The 18,422-nt window shown below is 33.6% G+C and overlaps 2 protein-coding genes across 6 annotated transcripts; both read left to right on the forward strand.

Annotated features, from left to right (window-relative positions):
* Positions 1–6,774: 6,774 nt before the first annotated feature.
* LOC142556006 (polyadenylate-binding protein-interacting protein 4-like) lies at positions 6,775–13,825 on the forward strand. Of its 5 annotated transcripts, none has more exons than XM_075667208.1 (16): positions 6,786–6,986; positions 7,260–7,611; positions 8,153–8,344; positions 8,413–8,556; positions 8,686–8,819; positions 9,071–9,261; positions 9,569–9,746; positions 9,839–10,018; positions 10,442–10,551; positions 10,747–10,801; positions 10,877–10,910; positions 11,383–11,702; positions 11,908–12,054; positions 12,368–12,460; positions 12,549–12,611; positions 12,996–13,825. In XM_075667208.1, the coding sequence occupies exons 3-16, from the start codon at positions 8,209–8,211 to the stop codon at positions 13,023–13,025; spliced, it is 1,815 nt and encodes a 604-aa protein (XP_075523323.1). In that variant the 5' UTR covers positions 6,786–6,986; positions 7,260–7,611; positions 8,153–8,208; the 3' UTR covers positions 13,026–13,825. The 5 variants fall into 5 exon arrangements, with proteins under 5 accessions (XP_075523320.1, XP_075523323.1, XP_075523321.1 ...); XM_075667206.1 differs by having other exon boundaries at positions 6,786–6,959; XM_075667205.1 differs by lacking the exon at positions 7,260–7,611 and having other exon boundaries at positions 6,775–6,959.
* A 1,515-nt stretch (positions 13,826–15,340) lies between these two features.
* Positions 15,341–18,299, forward strand: LOC142556007 (PHD finger protein ALFIN-LIKE 5-like). The gene is made up of 5 exons (XM_075667211.1): positions 15,341–15,627; positions 15,736–15,768; positions 16,442–16,670; positions 17,467–17,602; positions 17,837–18,299. Exons 1-5 carry the CDS (start codon positions 15,537–15,539, stop codon positions 18,098–18,100), a joined length of 753 nt encoding a protein of 250 aa, XP_075523326.1. The 5' UTR covers positions 15,341–15,536; the 3' UTR covers positions 18,101–18,299.
* The last annotated feature ends 123 nt before the right edge of the window (positions 18,300–18,422 follow it).

Here is an 18,422-nt window from a genome sequence, read left to right on the forward strand (position 1 = left end):
GGCATAACCCCTCCGACGCTCAAGTCAGAGACTGGTGATATAAAGGGGAGCAGTTAAGGGTGTTGCTGAAAAATAATATATTGAATGAATCAACTAAACACTCAAACATGGTAATTACAGGAGAATACATGGGCCCATCTTCCATTTGGGCTAAAGATGGACCAGGAGTAGCGGGCCCATCCATGAGATATCAATACGGAAAAAGAGTTGGCAGCGATATGAATCTCGTTACATATTCCATACATATATATACATATATTTATTTAAAATTAATTGAGATTTTGTAGTATTACCTCCAAACTTTTTTAAAAAAAAAGTTGTGGAGGAAGGAAGATTGGGGAATTGTATTGGTTTAGGTTATAGGGTGTGTTTGAGCCACCCAATATGGTCTCTAAGCCAACACAAGGCAAAGCATGTTGTTGCCATTAAGGAATGAGAGGTAAAAAAAAAAGGTGGTTTCTTCTAATAATGCATGCTTTATCTACAAATTCAATGCCACATGAATGATGCATGTTTTAGGTTCATTCTATCATATTATATTCACGTGACAATTCATTCCATTTTAATTGAATGGAATTGAATTCAATTCACCAGCAAAAATATGATCTCTATTTTTTTTATAAAAAAAATAAAGAAAGAAAAAAACCAGTGTGATGTGGGAGGAATAAATTATTTAATGGCCAACTGTATGTATACTGTATTCTGACACAAATTAATATATAACAAAATAATAACTCGAATTGATTAATTCTTGTTGCATACTATCAATTGTGTTTTAGATTTGACTTTTCCTCCCGCACCAGGAGCATGTTGGTTAACGAGTAAATTCAGACTTATTTAAAAAATATATATATTTTTAAATATTCTTTTTGTAAATTAAAAATAGAATATATTTCATTATAATGTGAGCACATATTTTGCTGCTATTAGATATAATTATATCAATCAAAATGCAAACAAACTAGACATTGTAGATACTTTTTTTTCCAAAAAAAAAACATTTAATTTTCGAGTACTTTCAAAAAATGTAAAACTTGGTATCCAAATTTTTGTACATATTTCATATTATAATTTACATCGAATTCTCTTGTAAATGATATCCGTTAAAAACAACAATAAAAAGCTAGATTTTGAAGGATCCTATTTATTATTGGCATTGATGTAGCAGTAATAAGTACTTAGTTGTACAACTTTGAAATTTTCGAGACTTGACATTAAAGTATAAAAATAGTAGATTAATTAGGTTCTCACCGTTTAAGTGACATGTTTGAAGTGATCATTGATCAATTATAAATAGTTATTCTACCCTGAAATTTTGTGTAAGTTTCGAATTGAAGATTCAACTGTTAAAAGAAAAATACACAATTCTGTAGGAAAAAAATTTCGAGCTATTGACTTAAATTATGATTTATAATATAATTTTTATAGTTTCGAAGCAAAATCTCTGCAATATTTTAATATTATCAAGATTTGATTACTTTTATGTATGTTGTAACTATAATGGATTATTTCGATTTTGGGCTCCCTCTAAAATCTTTCTATACATGCATTCTATGAATCTAGGTATTTTAAGTCTAGAAATCATGAATTCGAGTGTTTGGGAAACAAAAGAAACCATTTCTCAATGGTGAAATATTCTATGAGTGACAGCGTATGAGAAAGTCATAAGAGAGAATTTCATAGGGAGTTCGTTTACGAGAGAAGACCCCATAAATCCCAAGATAGGAATTGCCGAATTGATCATGATCGTTAAAAAAAAAAAGCATCTTTTTAAACGATCATGTGTTATCTCGATTTTTGGCTCTCTCTGGGACGTTTTCCCTGGCGGGTTTTCTTATGCGCCATCACTCATAGAATATCACTCATGTAAAGTAATTTCTTTTGCTTCCATCAACTGTCAAATCCAGAACCTCTGTATCTAAATCGATACCAACACTCTTATAATTAGGTGCTTAAAGTCTTGATATCACGTGTTCAAATGTTGAGGGAGACGAAAAAAAATCAACTTCCAACGATGAGATATTCTATGAATAACAGCGTATGAGAAAGTTCGTAAAGGAATATGCCCTAGAAGCAGTCGTTTATGGGAGAAAATCCCAAATATAATTCAATATCAGAATAACTCATAGTCATTATATATATAATAGAAAATAACTTCACCATGAACTCGTATCACATTAGCATATGCTACAATGGTGGTGAAATAATTAGTTCCATTTAAATATTTTGTTTTATTGTTGAAACCACATGGCCAGCCAGCAATTCCGCAACTATATGTTTTGTTTGGATTTGGCAATTTAAAATAACTATGCATATAATTTTTTAACAGGTAATATTTTTCACTTGTTTGAAAATTTTTTTTAACTCGATTTTGAATATATAATGACTAAAAAATATTTATTTTTTTAAAAAGAGGATTTAGAATAGAAAATAAAAAGCCTTTTGGTACCTCTCTCATCTCACACGATATAAATTATGTTATAGATTCATAGAACGCGTGAACTATCGTATCGAATAGTTAATAGTGGATAGTAATGCCAATGGACAAGAAAACATAATAAAGTGTGGCAGACGAGCATTTATAAAATTAATTTTTGTATGGAGTCCCATAAATTAGGAACCATGCCTAGGGGGAATTGCTTTTAATAATTGGCACTACCATTTGGTTTTTGACCAAATGACAATCTCGAGAATTAAGGCTTGTTTTATTTAGTACACAATGTTCTTGACATTTTTGCTAGATTTATTCCTATTTCTCTTCCATTTTTTTGTTGGGCTTGTAGGATTATATATATATATATATATATATATATAAATTAGAGAATGATAGGTTTATCATTCTTCAACTTATTCGAGGTTCCATGAATGAAAACTATTTAATTTAAAATATTGACAAAATATGAAGGCCAGTGCTTTTTCTATGTGACAACTGGCATGGGCGGTAATTGTTATTTGGACTGACTTTGCATGATTAGTACGTGATATATTTACAAAAATTTATTGGATCAAAATTAGCCCAAAGTTTATCTTGGGCCTTAATGAGGCGAATCGAGTGATAGTTAACACGGCCTGGGCCCAGTCCTTTGAGCTGAAAGCCACAAACATACGTGAAAACTAACACCACCCACACTGCAATGGAGTTTAGTTTTCATAGTTTCCCGCCACCTCTTGAGTCAGGAGTAAACAGTTCTAACATCTAACCAATAACCATTTAATTTTTAATATAATATAAATATGATTTAGATATTTATTGATAATACAATTTTTTTTTGTATTTAACGTACCCACAGATTCTACATATATTTTATATACATTATTTGTATAACGTGAGTACACGATGAGTAGATAAATTTATAACAAGTCTTATATATATATCTATATTCGTAAGACGAGTCGATACAATCAATGTATACGATGAAATTTATAGTTTTGACATAAAAAATAATTTTTAACTCAAATGAGTATATATTACACAATATATTTTTAGCATAAAAAATAATAATTTAAATTCAGATCAGCATAAATTACATATTATTTATTCAAAACATAACCAAAAAATGATTTTTTTGCCTTGACAAATTAATTTTGACATAAAAATAATATTCGGATATCTGTCTCACAAAGTTGACCTGTGGGATAATTTCATAAAAATTTTGTGAACAAATATGTATAAGTGGATTATGTTGTCCAAATAAGTATGTTTTCTTAATCCTCACACTATCACTCTTGTGGCGCCCCAAACCTCGCCACGTAATCATACAACATGTGACGTAATATGCATAAAAATTTTCTTTTCGACGACGTAATAATATAATGCATATACGACAAAATAATGCCATCACCACACTATCTACGTCAGTGTAGCAGAAACAGTTTAATAAATACACGCATACAACTCAAATAAGACAATGAACCATATTGTCTCTATTTACTATTAACTACATGACTGTTTGACTAGACACACCTAGTCCTTCAGCACTATCCTGTTTCACGCATAGTCCTGTAACCTGCCCAACAGAAACAGCCCTCAAATGGTGAGTATACACAACAATCATCATTAAAATACATAACAGTTATATTATCAACAATATAAAATATAACTGGAATGATAACATAAATACCCCCTTTACTGTCTCTGGACAATCAAGCCATCAACAACCTCAACAACATCACAATGCAACAATAACATCGATGATACGTCGCACCCCAACTCCGGCGACAGCAATATCGTCGAACGAACAACAACATCGACGATACGTAGCACCCCAACACCGGCGACAGCAATATCGTCGAACGAATAACATCAACGATAAGTCGCACCCCAACTCCGGCGACAGCAATATCGTTGAACGAACAACATCAACGTGACAACATCAACGAAACGTCTCCCAACAACGATAGTCAACAATATCGTTGAACGAACAACATCAACGTGACAACATCAACGAAACGTCTCCCAACAACGATAGTCAACAATATCAACAATAATAAACAACAATAAATATAATATCAAATCACCTAAATCCGGTGATTTATCATCGTTCAACGCAATAGTATTCATCAATACTAAACAATAACAACATATGCTCGTACGTCAACATGTACCTGATAATCGAGTATATATAAAATCTGGCTATTTCTTTTATCCCGAGGCTTGTGATGTATCTAAATAATTCAACGACAATATCAGATCATTGTCACCGTATCAACACAGTTATAACAGCCTCAATATATAACATCAAATAGCCCAACAACAATTAATTCAACAAAATATAAAACTCGATTATAAATTCGTATTGTTCAACAATTTAATATTCTGGTGTTTTTAATTCACAATACTACAATCAAATACACCATAATTAATTAACATCAAATAATAGGCTATTTTACAACATCCGTCAATTTACGAAAACTTTATATCAACGTGTAGCCTATATTTCGTAGACTCCGAATATATAATCAGAATTAATAACAACTGACAAACAACTTTCCAATCTCAGTCCAACGATTATAAATCCCTAATTAAAACAAATTAGGAATAATTCAAAATAACACCACTATAATCTTCTTTACTTCGTTAAAATCATACACTATTCAACAATATTCAATTTCAGTATGATTTAACAATATATCGGATTTATTCCAGAAATCGACGAATTTCAAACATCACCAAAACTACAAAATTTATACCTCAAATCGAAGACCTTGTGTCAACGATCCCAAAAATGAAGTCGGTTCGTCGATTGAATAAACCGATAAGTCGCACGATCGAAAAGAAACTCAAAATGTTATTTCCTCGTCTTCTCTTGATTTTCTCACAGTGAAAAATGTCTTCTGCCCAAACGTTGAAACTCACGAACATTGGATTGTCTCTGATGCTAGACAAATGAAAGAAGTCGTTTTCCTGCTTGCAGAAAGCTCAAATTTATCCAATTTTAATTTTTTTTAATATTATATTATATTATATTAATAAAATAAACTAATATAATATAATATATAATATTTAACATTTTAATACTGGTATATCCTTTTGGACCAGTCAAACACTCAAAATTTTCAAAACTCAAAACATGAAACTTCTATATCTTTGAGTTTTCTACGTTATATCCAAATTTCATATCATTTGGACTTCATATGACCAACATATATCATATTTCATTTTTTTAAATCGTTAATTATTTAGTAATATCATATTACTAAATCAACAACTTGTGATATTTACTTCAGGCATTACAACTCTAGAGACCATTTGGCTCGTAAGATGAATTCGTGAATGATGTATGATATATGACAGATATATATGGATATATCGAATAATTTGTAGAACTTTAGTCAATCATCGGATACAACAAAAATATATAATCAACTAATGCGTCATCTTTCGCATCGCGACACACGCTTCCAATTCATAAAGAATTTATAAAATATCAGCATCTCTACAAACCAATAGAGTATGAACAAAAACTTATGTGATACGGTCTCACGAGTTGTATTTTGTGAGACGAATCTCTTATTTGGGTCATCCATGAAAAATATTACATTTTATGCTAAAAGTATTACTTTTTATTCTGAATATCGGTAGGATTGACCCGTCTCACAGATAAAGATTCGTGAGACCATCTCACAAGAGACCTACTCTAGAGTAGGTCTCATATGAGACGATCTCATGAATCTTTATTCGTAAGACGAGCCAACCAATTAATTGGTGTAAGACAAAACTTGTATGAGACGGTAATACGGATCGTATTTTGTGAGACGGATCTCTTATTTGGGTAATTAATTAAAAAAATATTAATTTTTATGTAAAAAGTATTACTTTTTATTGTGAATATCGGTAGGGTTGACATGTCTCACATATAAAGATTCGTGAGACCGTCTCACAAAAGACCTACTCTTGATGTATACCTTTATATTAACTAGCATATAGAGCATGTGTTGTTTGTAAAATATAAATTTTTTGGCATGGTAAAAATTACATGAAATTAATATATATTTTGAAATTATTATTTGTTTTGATTTAATTTGAAATTTTAAATAAAATTTATCATTTTAAAATTTTGTAACCTTAAAATTTATTTTTTAATTGTATTAAAATATATTGTTACAGATCGATGTGAATAAATATTTTTTAAAATGAAGTTTATTAGTTTTACAAATTCTCCATCTTCCCATTATGATTCGTAGTTTACAAGTTACAACAGCAGTAGATTGTTACTGAAAAAGTTTTTTTTTTTTTTTTTAAAAAGAAAAGAAGAGAAAAAAGAGTACGTAATTTAAAACAAAGATTTCAAACCCAATTCCTAAATACATCACTCCGTGTCTTGCATCGTTTACGTCGGGGGAACCGAGCCTTACAAATCTCCTCAAAATTATTGCAGATTCCGATTCATCACGCTCAATTCCGATTTCTATTTCTTTATTTGCTGCAGATCGGGCGGTTTCCTCTCTCCACACTCGTCGTAAGCAGATGTTTCAACCTCTATGAGGTGTTGTGCGCTTGATTTTTGTGTTGGATCATAGGGTTTTCGATTGACGGGAGAGGGTTTTTCGAGGTTTTAGTTAAGGATAGTTTTAATTCATTTATATTTACGTTGTTTTAAGCGAAACCGGTGACGTCTGTGAATGAAGAAAAATTGTAGGGTTTTGTCGCAATTTTACTCCCTTGTAAAATGGAAATCTATCGTGAAATTGAGTTGTTTGTGTTGTGTATGTCATTGTTTGTTTGCTTTGCTTTGATTACTCGTTGCTTGAAACTACAGGTGCTGGGAGACTGTATTATTCTGGTTTTTTTCTAAAAAAATAGATTTGGTGGTTGTGATGTTGAACCATTGAATTTCTGTAACCTGTGTCTCGTGGGATCATAACCTCTTGGTCACCCTCCCCTGATAGCTAGCTTATGAGGGTGAATTCTACATTGTAACATTGATATCAGAGCTTTCGTTTCCTGGGGATGACCCTCATTCTGGTGGGTAGGGGAGTGATATTACTCGCATACCTGTGGGGTCCGTGGAGTCACCGGGGAGTGCTGCTACCCGCATGCATGTGGGGTCCGCGAAGTCACCACTGCCGTGAACGTCGGTTCTGAAAGGGGATGAATTGTAACGTGTTATGGTTCGTCCACATCACTTTTAAAAATATTGCCTTGTCGATTTATAACCTCTTGGGCACCTTCCAATCAATAGCTAGCTTTTGAGGGTGAGTTCTACTAAGGGTTATAACAATTGCAGGAGTAAATTGATATGATGTGGGTGTTTATTGTACTTATCAGCGATGAATTTTTTTTTATTATGCATGCTGGTGGCTTCTTCTCATGGGGGTTTTCCCGCTTTTTTGGTCGTCCTATTGAAGGTTGAAGCTTCCTAAAATTCATAGGAATTCGATGTTTCCAAATTAGTATGATTTGATTTATACAGTGTAATAAAAACTCCAGAAGTCACATGTATAGGAAGGAATTTTCAAATATTTGCAATTTGTCTACAACTATCCATGGGTTCAGGTGTGGTTGCTAAGAGTTAATTTGATAAATTGTAACATAGAGTTCTACAGATCTTTGGATTACATTATCCCTTTAATTTGTTGCACTATCTTTGTGATTAAGCTGTATTGATACCTTGTGCAAAAAAACGTTTTATTTATTTGTCGCCTTTTGCAGTTTGTTATCTGAACCTGGGCTTATTTTCTGGATATACTTGAGTTTATCTGTGAAAGATGAATATGCAACAAGTTATGCAGACCGGGTCTTCCTCTAATGGATACAGCCGTCGTAGAACTGACAAGGGCACTGCCACAAGGTTCGATAGTAAATTCAATACTGGAACAACAAATTATGGCAGGATAGATTTCGGTAAGCGTCTATGGATTGTCGGTTTTTGGGAATGCAATATTACTTTTTCCTAATGCTAGTAATGTCAGGTAAAGGAGGTGGGCTTGAAATGCCGTCACGTGATCGACTAGTATATTTAACGACATGCCTCATTGGACATCGAGTGGAAGTCCAGGTGCAGGATGGATCTGTATTTTCGGGAATATTTCATGCAACAAATGCCGAGGATCTAGGTATATAAAAAAGTAAATTCACGAAGTTTACAACTATATTATCTTTGGGTGCTAACGCTTTACTCAAGACCATGCTTTTGCAAATAGAATTTAGTGTTTCTTTGAAGAGTGGCCATGTTTGTTGTGCAGGAATTGTTCTCAAAATGGCTCACTTAATCAATGATGGTTCTTCTGGGCAGAAAAATATTTCAGATTCTCCAAGCAGGCCCCCTTCTAGGACTTTGATCATACATGCTAAGGATTTTGTGCAACTAACAGCAAAGGTTTTGCTATGCCATGTTTCTCATATACACTTGTAAAATATTTTGTGATGCCAGATTAGAATAGCTGTTGACATGTGCACATGCAATTAATTGAAAAGACTTTATAGTTTCAATTTTCCAGGAGGTGTTTTTGTAGCAATATTCCCTATGATGATGCTTGAGATTACGAAGCTAACAGTTTATGCTTAAATGACCATTTTGTAGTTTGAAAGTTTAGCTGATAGACTAACTTTGTTATTGAACTGAAACAGGGTGTTCCTGTTACCAGGGATGGTTTAACTAAAGAGATGCAACATGAAAAGAAGCGAGAAATTTTGACAGATTCCTCCATATCACAATCCCGGAATGTTGACATGGGAAAAGAATTGCAGCCATGGGTCCCGGATGATAGCGATCCCAGTTTTCCTGAACTTGAAAACACATTTGATGACCATTGGAATAGGTTGGGAATCTCATTTTATCTATGTTGAAGGAAGAACATAATGGTTCTTTCTTTACATGTATTGTTCGTTATTAAAGTACTTGAAATATATCTCTCTGACTGTAAATATTGTTTGATATGAATGCGTTAGTGATTGTTTAAGATGTGACCATATATTAATTGAATCAATAAACCTATTATAAGTTTATGATTGTCATTTAATTTGTAGAAGAATCGATAGTTATGTCAGGCCAAAGCTTCAATGGGAGTCATCATATAACTTATTGCTTATCGTTGTTTTGACTGAGTATTATTATCTGAGTATCAGGGGCTGGGATCAGTTTGAAGCAAATGAAAGTCTGTTTGGAGTAAAGAGCACCTTCAATGAGGAAATTTACACAACAAAGCTTGAGAAAGGTCCTCAAATGAGAGAACGGGAAAGAGAAGCTATACGAATAGCTAGAGAAATCGAGGGCGAGGAAACACTTGATCTTCATGTGGCAGAGGTTAGACTAAAAATAGGCTGGTTTTTGTCTTTGGACTGTTTCACACTTTGTCTGCTGCTATATAATTCAATACCATAATGTTATTTTTGTAGGAAAGGGGTGTTCAACCTGATGGAAATATTGAAATTGATGAAGAAACCAGATTCTCATCAGTCTATAGGGGAGTTGTCGACTGCGGATATGATGAGATTGAGGACATATTATCGGATTCGAAAATTGATGAAACCTTTGGGCATGTCTCTGATTCTGCCGCTGAAATCCCTCTCATGAATGTGAGTACTGGGAGAACCAGTTGTGGACCTCAAGTGTTGTCAAGATCATCATCAATGATATTTCTTGTCTCTCCTATAATATTTCTTTATCTTCATTCTAGTATTTTACTTTATTTAATAAAAGTTCTGGATTGTTTTCCTGCTTCAGCTGGTTTACTGATTATATTAGTTTCAGTTTCCTTTTTCTTCTTTCGGTACCTATGCCTTCAAATGGTTGATGGAGCATAGTTTTGGTTACCAATTCATCACTGAAAAATGAAGGGAAATCCAGTTTAAAATTTTGACTTGAATAAAATTTAATGGCGTTATCTCAATCTTTTGTATTCTCCTCTATGCCAGTGTCTGTTAACCTTGTTTGTTTTATTTCTGGGCCTTGTTGATAAATCTATTTATTTCTGTTACATTCTGTTTTTCCTGGTGTAGGGAGAAGACCAATCTTCTCTGAGATCTAGCAGTAGGGATGCTTATCATTCAAATTCTGATGATCATTCTGAACAGCTTCCCAAAGATTCCTCCATCACTGACGCCGGCAGGTTGGTTAAAATTGTCTGATATCTAGTGTTTTCTCTTTCTTTCAGTTACTACGATGCTGATGGAAAGAGTATCACAAACACTACTCTGTCAATAACTAAAAGAATTCTGGGATGATGCTATTTGTCTTTGAAGTCAAATATTAGCTCTCATTTTTAAAAATTATGTGAGAATCTAATTGGAATTTTTTCGTGTAGACTTAATGATAACCAGGATATTGGATGGGGTGGGGAAAGTAAAGAAAAGCTAAAGGTGAGTGCATTCTGACTGCTGTTAAGTTGGCTTGTCTTAAAAATTTTACTGCATGACAATCTTTTTTTCCTGCAGGTAGTCGACCAAAGTCAAGTATCAAAAGTCGAGGGTAAGTGAGCATTTTCTTTGCTGATAGCATTTGACACTGTACCATAATGATGCAGGATGACTTGCTTCTTCTTTTTTTAATTACTTTTTGCTGGTGAGGGAAGGGGTTAGAAGGGGTGGGGCTGCTCAACTTTGTTTGACCTTTGGTGAATTCTTTGCAGAATGAATGTTTGGCTGTTGTCTTTACTTTTTTAATTTTATTGCTGAGAGCTTTGAAACAACTCCATAATCTTTTGCTATCTTATTAGTTTTGTTGCAAAATGTCGAGATCTCGATAGAGTCCTCTGGGATTATTTTATGAGCTGATGGTTTTGTGGAATTTTTCGAAGTACATTCATAGATTGCTATTTTTCTCATTTCATTGGGCCTCGTCAGCTCTTTTACTTGAGTAATTTGTCAGTTCATACTTTGTAGAACTTATCTATTTTGTTTATTGTTGCATTTATTTGACATCAACCGTATCACGTTCACAGATTCACATTTGCTTTTGAGAACAAAGATAGAAAACTCTGACAAGGTTGGATTGTCACCAAATGCTACTGCATATGATCCATCACATGCAGCAACTAAGGTTCAGGAAAAGGCCAGCTCTTTTAGTGTGCCGCTGGAAGGTACTCTACCTTCCAAAACACAAGGGGCCACAACTTATCTTGCCAGGCCTAGTAGTTCCGCATCATCCACTTCTGATCGTGGCGGAGGTGCCACTTCAACTTCTGTTGGCCGAGGATTGTCACCAAGTTCATCTGTCTGTTCATTCTCTTCAGAGAAGTCAACATTGAATCCACACGCTAAGGTGGGAATGGTGGCTTGATAAAGTTTTTTTTTTATATGGCAGTTCTAATTTAGCCACTTATCCTTGTTATAAATTAAAACGGCTCCAATAATGGATGACATGCAAAGAAGGACAAGTATGCTTAATAATTACCATATCATATCATTTTTCTGCTGCACCTAATATATCCTTCTGCTAATTGTCTTGCTCTTCAATTGTTTTACAGGAATTTAAATTAAATCCAAATGCAAAGAGTTTCATTCCATCTCTAACAACTCTAAGATCACCTTCTCCAGTTGTTGATAGTTCCTTCTACTATCCAGCTAACATGACTGCAGTTCCACACATGCCTGGGATGCCTGTAGGTGTTGGGGTATGAATATAACTGTTGCTTATAGGTTTTAGTTCCAGTTATACCAAGCTCTGGGCTTCTCTTATATGACTAAGTCATCTGAAAGCTTAATCATAGACGACCCACTTAATTGATGCTAGTAGCATTTGGAATACTGCATTTATTTATCTAACAAGACGTCAGCCCTTTTTAGTATATTGCAAGTGTTCATCCACTAAGAACCAGTTATTGATGTACTATTAAAATATAAGAAAGAAGAAATACCAAGGATGCAACTACACTTGCTTCTTATTCTTCTTTTTCTTTTTGGGTGGCTAATTATTTTCTTTTGCAGATTGGACCTTCTTTTGCACTGCCACAACCTGTAATTTTTAATCCACAGGCTGCACCTATGCCACAACCCTATTACCATCCAAGTGTACCCCAGGTTTTTTTCCCCATTCCGGATGGCTCTGCTCTTGGATATTCACTTTTTTCCATCTACATGCAAGTTAAAGTAAATTCTTCGTGTGCAGTATGGACAGCAGATGATAATTGGACAGCCCCGACCCGTAATGTACAGGCCATTATATCCGACAGTAAGATAATTGTTTCTCTCGTTTCCTGTTCTGTTATTCTATGTTTCAGTATGTGCTTCTACTTTTGATCATTACTGTTCTAATGATCAAAAGCAGCGATTGGAGCTTATTGGTGTGTTTTAATGGTTTTTGTTGTACTTGGTATTATTGGCTCTTTATAGTGGAGGAAGAAAACAAAAGTTGATTGTTTCTTGTGCCATTCAGATTAAAACAGTTAATGAAACTGAGATTGGAAAACCATTTATGTGGAACTGTTCGTATTGTTCTTATTGACTCATTTATTTAGTCATTCACTTTTGAGTTTTGAACCTCCTCTGTCAAGGTGACTTACTTTCTTGCATGTTCGTTTGATTCATCTTCACCCCACCCCAAAACCCAAAACAGGATTTTCCTTATAGAGGAAGGGAATTTTAGCCCACATTGGTGTTGCCACCCCAGGATTTTCAATACAGAGGAAGGGAATTTTAGCCCACGTCAGCGTTTGCTGACTTATGACGATAAAAGGGGGTGGATTAACAATTTCTGATTACAGACTGCTTGTAAACATTTTTTGCAAGAGCCAAGCGGCTGACAAAAATTTCGTGGATGTGTAGACATCGTTTGCCAATATGAGATTTGGTTCTTCTGGAAAATTGTGCAAGCCAATGCATTTTCCATTCTTAAACGTCTCTTCAATATGTTCCAACAAGGATTAGTCCTCGGAGGAATGGAATTATGGTGGTAAAACAGTTTAGATTTGGTTTGTAATTTAAGTGCTACCGGACATCATTTTTTGTCTCACCTCCTTACTCCAACGCTGGAGTTACTCGTGCTGCTTGTGTGTCTGAAATCTGAGTTCGATAGATCTTGGTTTTCAAGGGAAGATGGTGTTTGTGTTGAACAGAATATGGTGGATATCGTGGAAAGTGAATATTCGAGACGGCTCTGGCTGAGGAGCCTAGTCTGCCCTGCACTTTTTCATCCTGCTGTTGAAATTGTTGATTTAAAATTGAAGTCGAAGTTAGATGTATCACCGTGGTGGTAATAGTTTTTTTTTTTTTTTTTTTTAGTGTTTTCGAACTTTTCGTCTTTCATATAACTTTTCTTGGGTTGTACTCCTTTTTCGGGATTATTTCTGTTGTTGGGTTTGATGCATCCCTATTGGACTATTGGTTAGTGAATACAATACATACAATGTTACTGATTCAGAAAAACGGGACACCATTATTATTTATTATCGTATCTGATATACGGTATTTTTTAAAACATAATGTGGAAATACAGGATGGGTGTAACTGTGTATGCAACTTGATCATGAAAACATGAAAATTGGTAATAAAAAAAAACTTTTATCATATCCTTTTCATGTGAATATTGTGAAATAAATTTTTAAAAAGATATATTATTTTTTATGTTGAAATTATTGTTTTTTATTGTAAATATATAACCATTTGATATGTGTTATGAATATAAATATGCAAGATGATTTCATAATATATTTACTTTTGATAATAATATCAAAGTGGATTTAGATTCCATTTGACTTTGAAAAATAATTGTGATCCGAAACCTATTCGTGTCCAATTTAGATTTACAACTTTAGTTGTACGTACTCCCATATATAAGATTTACATGTGTTTTCCCAAAGGTTAAGGAAAATATTTAAAAAATTAATTTTATAATTTTTTTTTTTTCATTTTACTTTGTATTTAATGAATTTTTTAGTAGCATAAATAGATTGTTAGAATCCGTTAATGTACATTAAAGATGACGTTAGATTGTTCAAAAAATTAGAAAAAAATTAAGACTAATTGCATCAATACCCTCGTAAAAGATTAAAAACAAAAAAGAAGAAAAAAGCAACAAATCATCACATGTAAAATCAACTGCAAAAATATAAAATTAGCAAATCAATAGGTTTATTCTTTCAATAAATGTTGTTGAATATGCTACCTAAAACATCTTTTCAGACGGTAGCTAATAAAGGAGAGTCAACATGTGAAGTTTCCCTTTATCTTATTTCGTCACCCTTTGATAAAAATATCTTAAACTAATTATTTTTGACACGCGATATGTAGTAAATAAATTATTAAAATAATATTTATTATTTAAAAATATTACGAATCCCTAATTATAAACTCTCTAAAATTTGATTTTACAATGTTTTTGTTAGTCAAACCCAAAAATTATGCCAACAATTTACCACTAGTTAATTACACTACTAAAAATTTGAAAATAAAAATATTTATTAATTTTTATATATGAACTAAATTTTGTATGCAACATAGTCACTGTGACGAAATAATCTGTTACACTTAATATTCTAAACCATGTTATACTTTGCTCAAACGAGTTTTGTTTGCACGAAGCATTGCAAATTAAATGCACCAAACATTATATATAAACAAAATATAATAAATCACTGACAAAATATAATATTCATTTTTGTTTTTCGGAAAAAAAAATCTCAAACACGATAAAAGATTAAACATTTTATTGTTGATTGTTTTTTTTAAATAGATGAATCCAATATTTTTTATTAATTACATTTTGTTTACTATAATTTTTGGTATGTTTAATTTGTAATAATTCATATAAACTGAATTTGTTTGTGCAAATTATAATACGATTTGAAATATCAAGTTGCCTCACATAAGTTGTACTTTGGTATGAATTCTCTCCACAAAGCCCAAACATAAAATGGACCGGGCCCAATACTCCAAATAGAATTGAATTGAACCCCTTCGTCACATCCAGATCCGCCCAGCTCTCAAACTTAATTCGTCCTTGTCCATTCTCTTCCTATTATTTATTTTATCATCTTCGCTGCAAACTCACGATTTTCCTTCCCTATGTTGTTTCCGCTGGTGAATTTTTTCATGTTATAGTTTTTCTTAATCCAATTTTATAGAATTTCAGCTGAACAAAGAAGACAGAAAAGGAAAAATGGACGCAGGATACAATCCGCGTACTGTCGAAGAAGTTTTTCGAGACTTTAAGGGCCGTCGAGGTGGCCTTATTAAAGCCCTTACCGCAGGTGGTCTTTTGAACTGTATTTTTATGTGCATTTTTTTTTCTAGGTATATGCCGCTTGAATAATTTTTTTTTTAAAGTTTGGTTGTTTTGTGTCGTTTTTGTGTTTCAGATGTTGAAGAATTCTACCAGCAGTGTGATCCTGGTCAGCGGTTTTAACACCAAATGGGTTTCCTTTTCAGTTTTTATATTATTTGTTTTATTTATTTATTTTATTGAGTTTGTGTACTTTTGTTTCACGTATTATCTAGTTATCTCTTTAAAAATGCTCTTGTTTCTTGTTTTTTGTTGAGCAAAAGTAAGTGATGAATTCTGGCTAATCAACGTGTATTTCAGTCTTTATTGATCCTTGTTATCTTTTGCATTCAACTGAAAAGTTCGCCGTGTTTGCAGTGAATCATAAATATTTGGAATGTTAAAAGAAAAATATATAGACAGCTCCGAGTAGAGCAAATTGGGCTTCGAATATTATGAAATAGGATAGGATTTGGGATGTGAAATTTAATAACTAAATTAAACTTGATTTTTTAAACGATGATGATTTATAATTTGGCTGCACATGCATCAAGTGTTAATACATATTTTAGGTTCTGCAATCCTCATTATCCATTTTGAGCACTTTCAAGTCTACGGTTTCTTGTTAGGTTATTTTCGTATTCTGCTGATTGTTAGGTTTTTCATTTTCTTAACATCATCTTCTTCTGGTTTGGTTCCTAGATTTTTGAATCATATAACGATGATTTGTAATTGTTCGTTGGGTTTTCTTTTCCGCAATATTTCTAATTCAGTTTGTAATCAGTTATTATTTTTATTTACAGAGAAGGAGAATTTGTGCTTGTATGGATTTCCTAGTGAACAGTGGGAGGTCAATTTACCTGCTGAAGAAGTACCTCCTGAACTCCCAGAGCCTGCTCTGGGCATCAACTTTGCTAGAGATGGAATGCAGGACAAAGATTGGTTATCTCTTGTTGCCGTCCACAGTGACTCTTGGTTGCTTTCTGTTGCCTTCTATTTTGGAGCAAGATTTGGGTTCGATAAAGCTGACAGGTGGATCCTCAATCCCATTTTTGTCTTTTACGAGGTCTCATTTATGCAGTCATCGTTATCATATAGTTATAAAATAACTGTCGAATATTTTTTTAAGGCAGCAAATCAATAATAATGATGCCAAATTTTCAGCTAAACAAATACTGTTAAACTGTACACCAATCAAATAAACAAAGATTCATTAACGAATCAAAGATGCTGTGCTTCGAGAGAGAGGGGAAAATTCATTCCATTGAAATACTGTAACAAAATGTTTCTGTACAAGTATATGTATATTTGTATAACCGCTCACTTTAACTAAAGAGTAAAGTTGGTATCTAATCAACTATCTCTTACTAAGTTGACAGCTAAGTAAGATGACCTAGCTAATCAATACAACATTGTGTAACAAATACTTCCCTAGCCGACGTCTCCTATATTTCTATTTGTTTACACTTGTCTTGAAGGTCGTGTGCGATTAAGGTTTTTGTTTGTCTACGACTTTTATCACTGGAGAAGCTGATTGATTTGAGCATGCGCATGGATGAATTTATGCATATCCTTTATGGTTAAAAAATAATGCAATAAAAAAATCAACGTAGATTCAGTCCTTGGGAACTGAGGCTGTATGTGGATTAACAAATTATGGTGTTAGATTACTGTTTCTTGGTTGCTATTTGACCAATTTATTGAAGAAAACAACTCCGCAGTCTCAATTAATTTATCGTATTCCATGTTACATCTTTGGGATGCTTTATTGCTTATTTGAGTTGTGAAGTTAATCATGTGATAATCTTATTGCTGCTTCTTGGTTCAGGAAGCGACTTTTTAACATGATCAATGAACTTCCGACCATATTTGAAGTGGTGTCTGGTGCTGCAAAGAAGCAACAGAAAGAGAAATCAGCGGTCTCAAATCATAGCAGCAACAAATCCAAGTCAAAACCTAAACCAGTAAGACATTGGGAGTGGAATTTTTTTACCTGTAACCAAAAGATTTTATTCACTATCGTACTACTTGCCTGTATATTTCCTTCATTTAACTGCAATCTATAATATTATCAAGAGCCACTTTTACGAGATTTGATCGTTTCTATGTAGATCAGTCTATGCTATGTTTTCCAAAGCTGACATGAGTATAATTAAGAATCTCCTTCTTGGTTGTAATATAACCCCATTTTTGTGCAGCTAACAACTGAAGCTCCAGAGAAAATTCCCATATCTCAGGCAAAAGATGAAGAAGAAGGGTTTGAAGAGGAAGAAGATGAGCACGGGGATGCCCTGTGCGGTGCTTGTGGAGAGAACTACGCATCTGATGAATTCTGGATATGCTGCGACCTATGTGAGAGGTGGTTCCATGGAAAGTGTGTCAAGATTACCCCTGCTAGAGCCGAGCACATAAAGCAGTACAAATGCCCCGCTTGCAGCAACAAGAGAGCTCGACCCTCGTGAAGAACTCTCTCAGCCTACTTGGTTTGTTGGATCCTTTCCTGTTCATCTGTTAATTTTTGTGCCAAATTGCGAATTAGTACTTGACGGGAGGAGACTCAATTCTTGGTTGTAGTGTCGTTTTATTGTCATAGTGGCTAAGTCATCTTCTGATTTTGTTGGACAGCAACGCTTCTCTCATTAAGTTTTCTGTTTTTCTTGATCTTTTTGCCTTGCCTCAAGTATTTTTTGCCATAAAATCCCTTTTATGGTATGCTGGGAGATGTTTATCGTTGATTTGGCATACACCATCGAGTCGGGACAGGAACTGCCGTATTGCCTTCAA

This window comes from Primulina tabacum, chromosome 9 (assembly GCF_025594145.1).
Source record: "Primulina tabacum isolate GXHZ01 chromosome 9, ASM2559414v2, whole genome shotgun sequence".
Lineage (NCBI taxonomy): Eukaryota > Viridiplantae > Streptophyta > Magnoliopsida > Lamiales > Gesneriaceae > Primulina > Primulina tabacum.

Bases quoted from the DNA above. Each gene is read 5' to 3' on its own strand.
- LOC142556006 (XM_075667205.1), top strand. From the start codon at position 8,209: ATGAATATGCAACAAGTTATGCAGACCGGGTCTTCCTCTAATGGATAC. The intron at 9,747-9,838 runs GTTAGACTAAAA...TTATTTTTGTAG, and splicing joins TTGATCTTCATGTGGCAGAG to GAAAGGGGTGTTCAACCTGA. The intron at 10,019-10,441 runs GTGAGTACTGGG...TTCCTGGTGTAG, and splicing joins CTGAAATCCCTCTCATGAAT to GGAGAAGACCAATCTTCTCT.
- LOC142556007 (XM_075667211.1), top strand. From the start codon at position 15,537: ATGGACGCAGGATACAATCCGCGTACTGTCGAAGAAGTTTTTCGAGAC. The intron at 15,628-15,735 runs GTGGTCTTTTGA...TTTGTGTTTCAG, and splicing joins TATTAAAGCCCTTACCGCAG to ATGTTGAAGAATTCTACCAG. The intron at 16,671-17,466 runs GTGGATCCTCAA...TTCTTGGTTCAG, and splicing joins GGGTTCGATAAAGCTGACAG to GAAGCGACTTTTTAACATGA.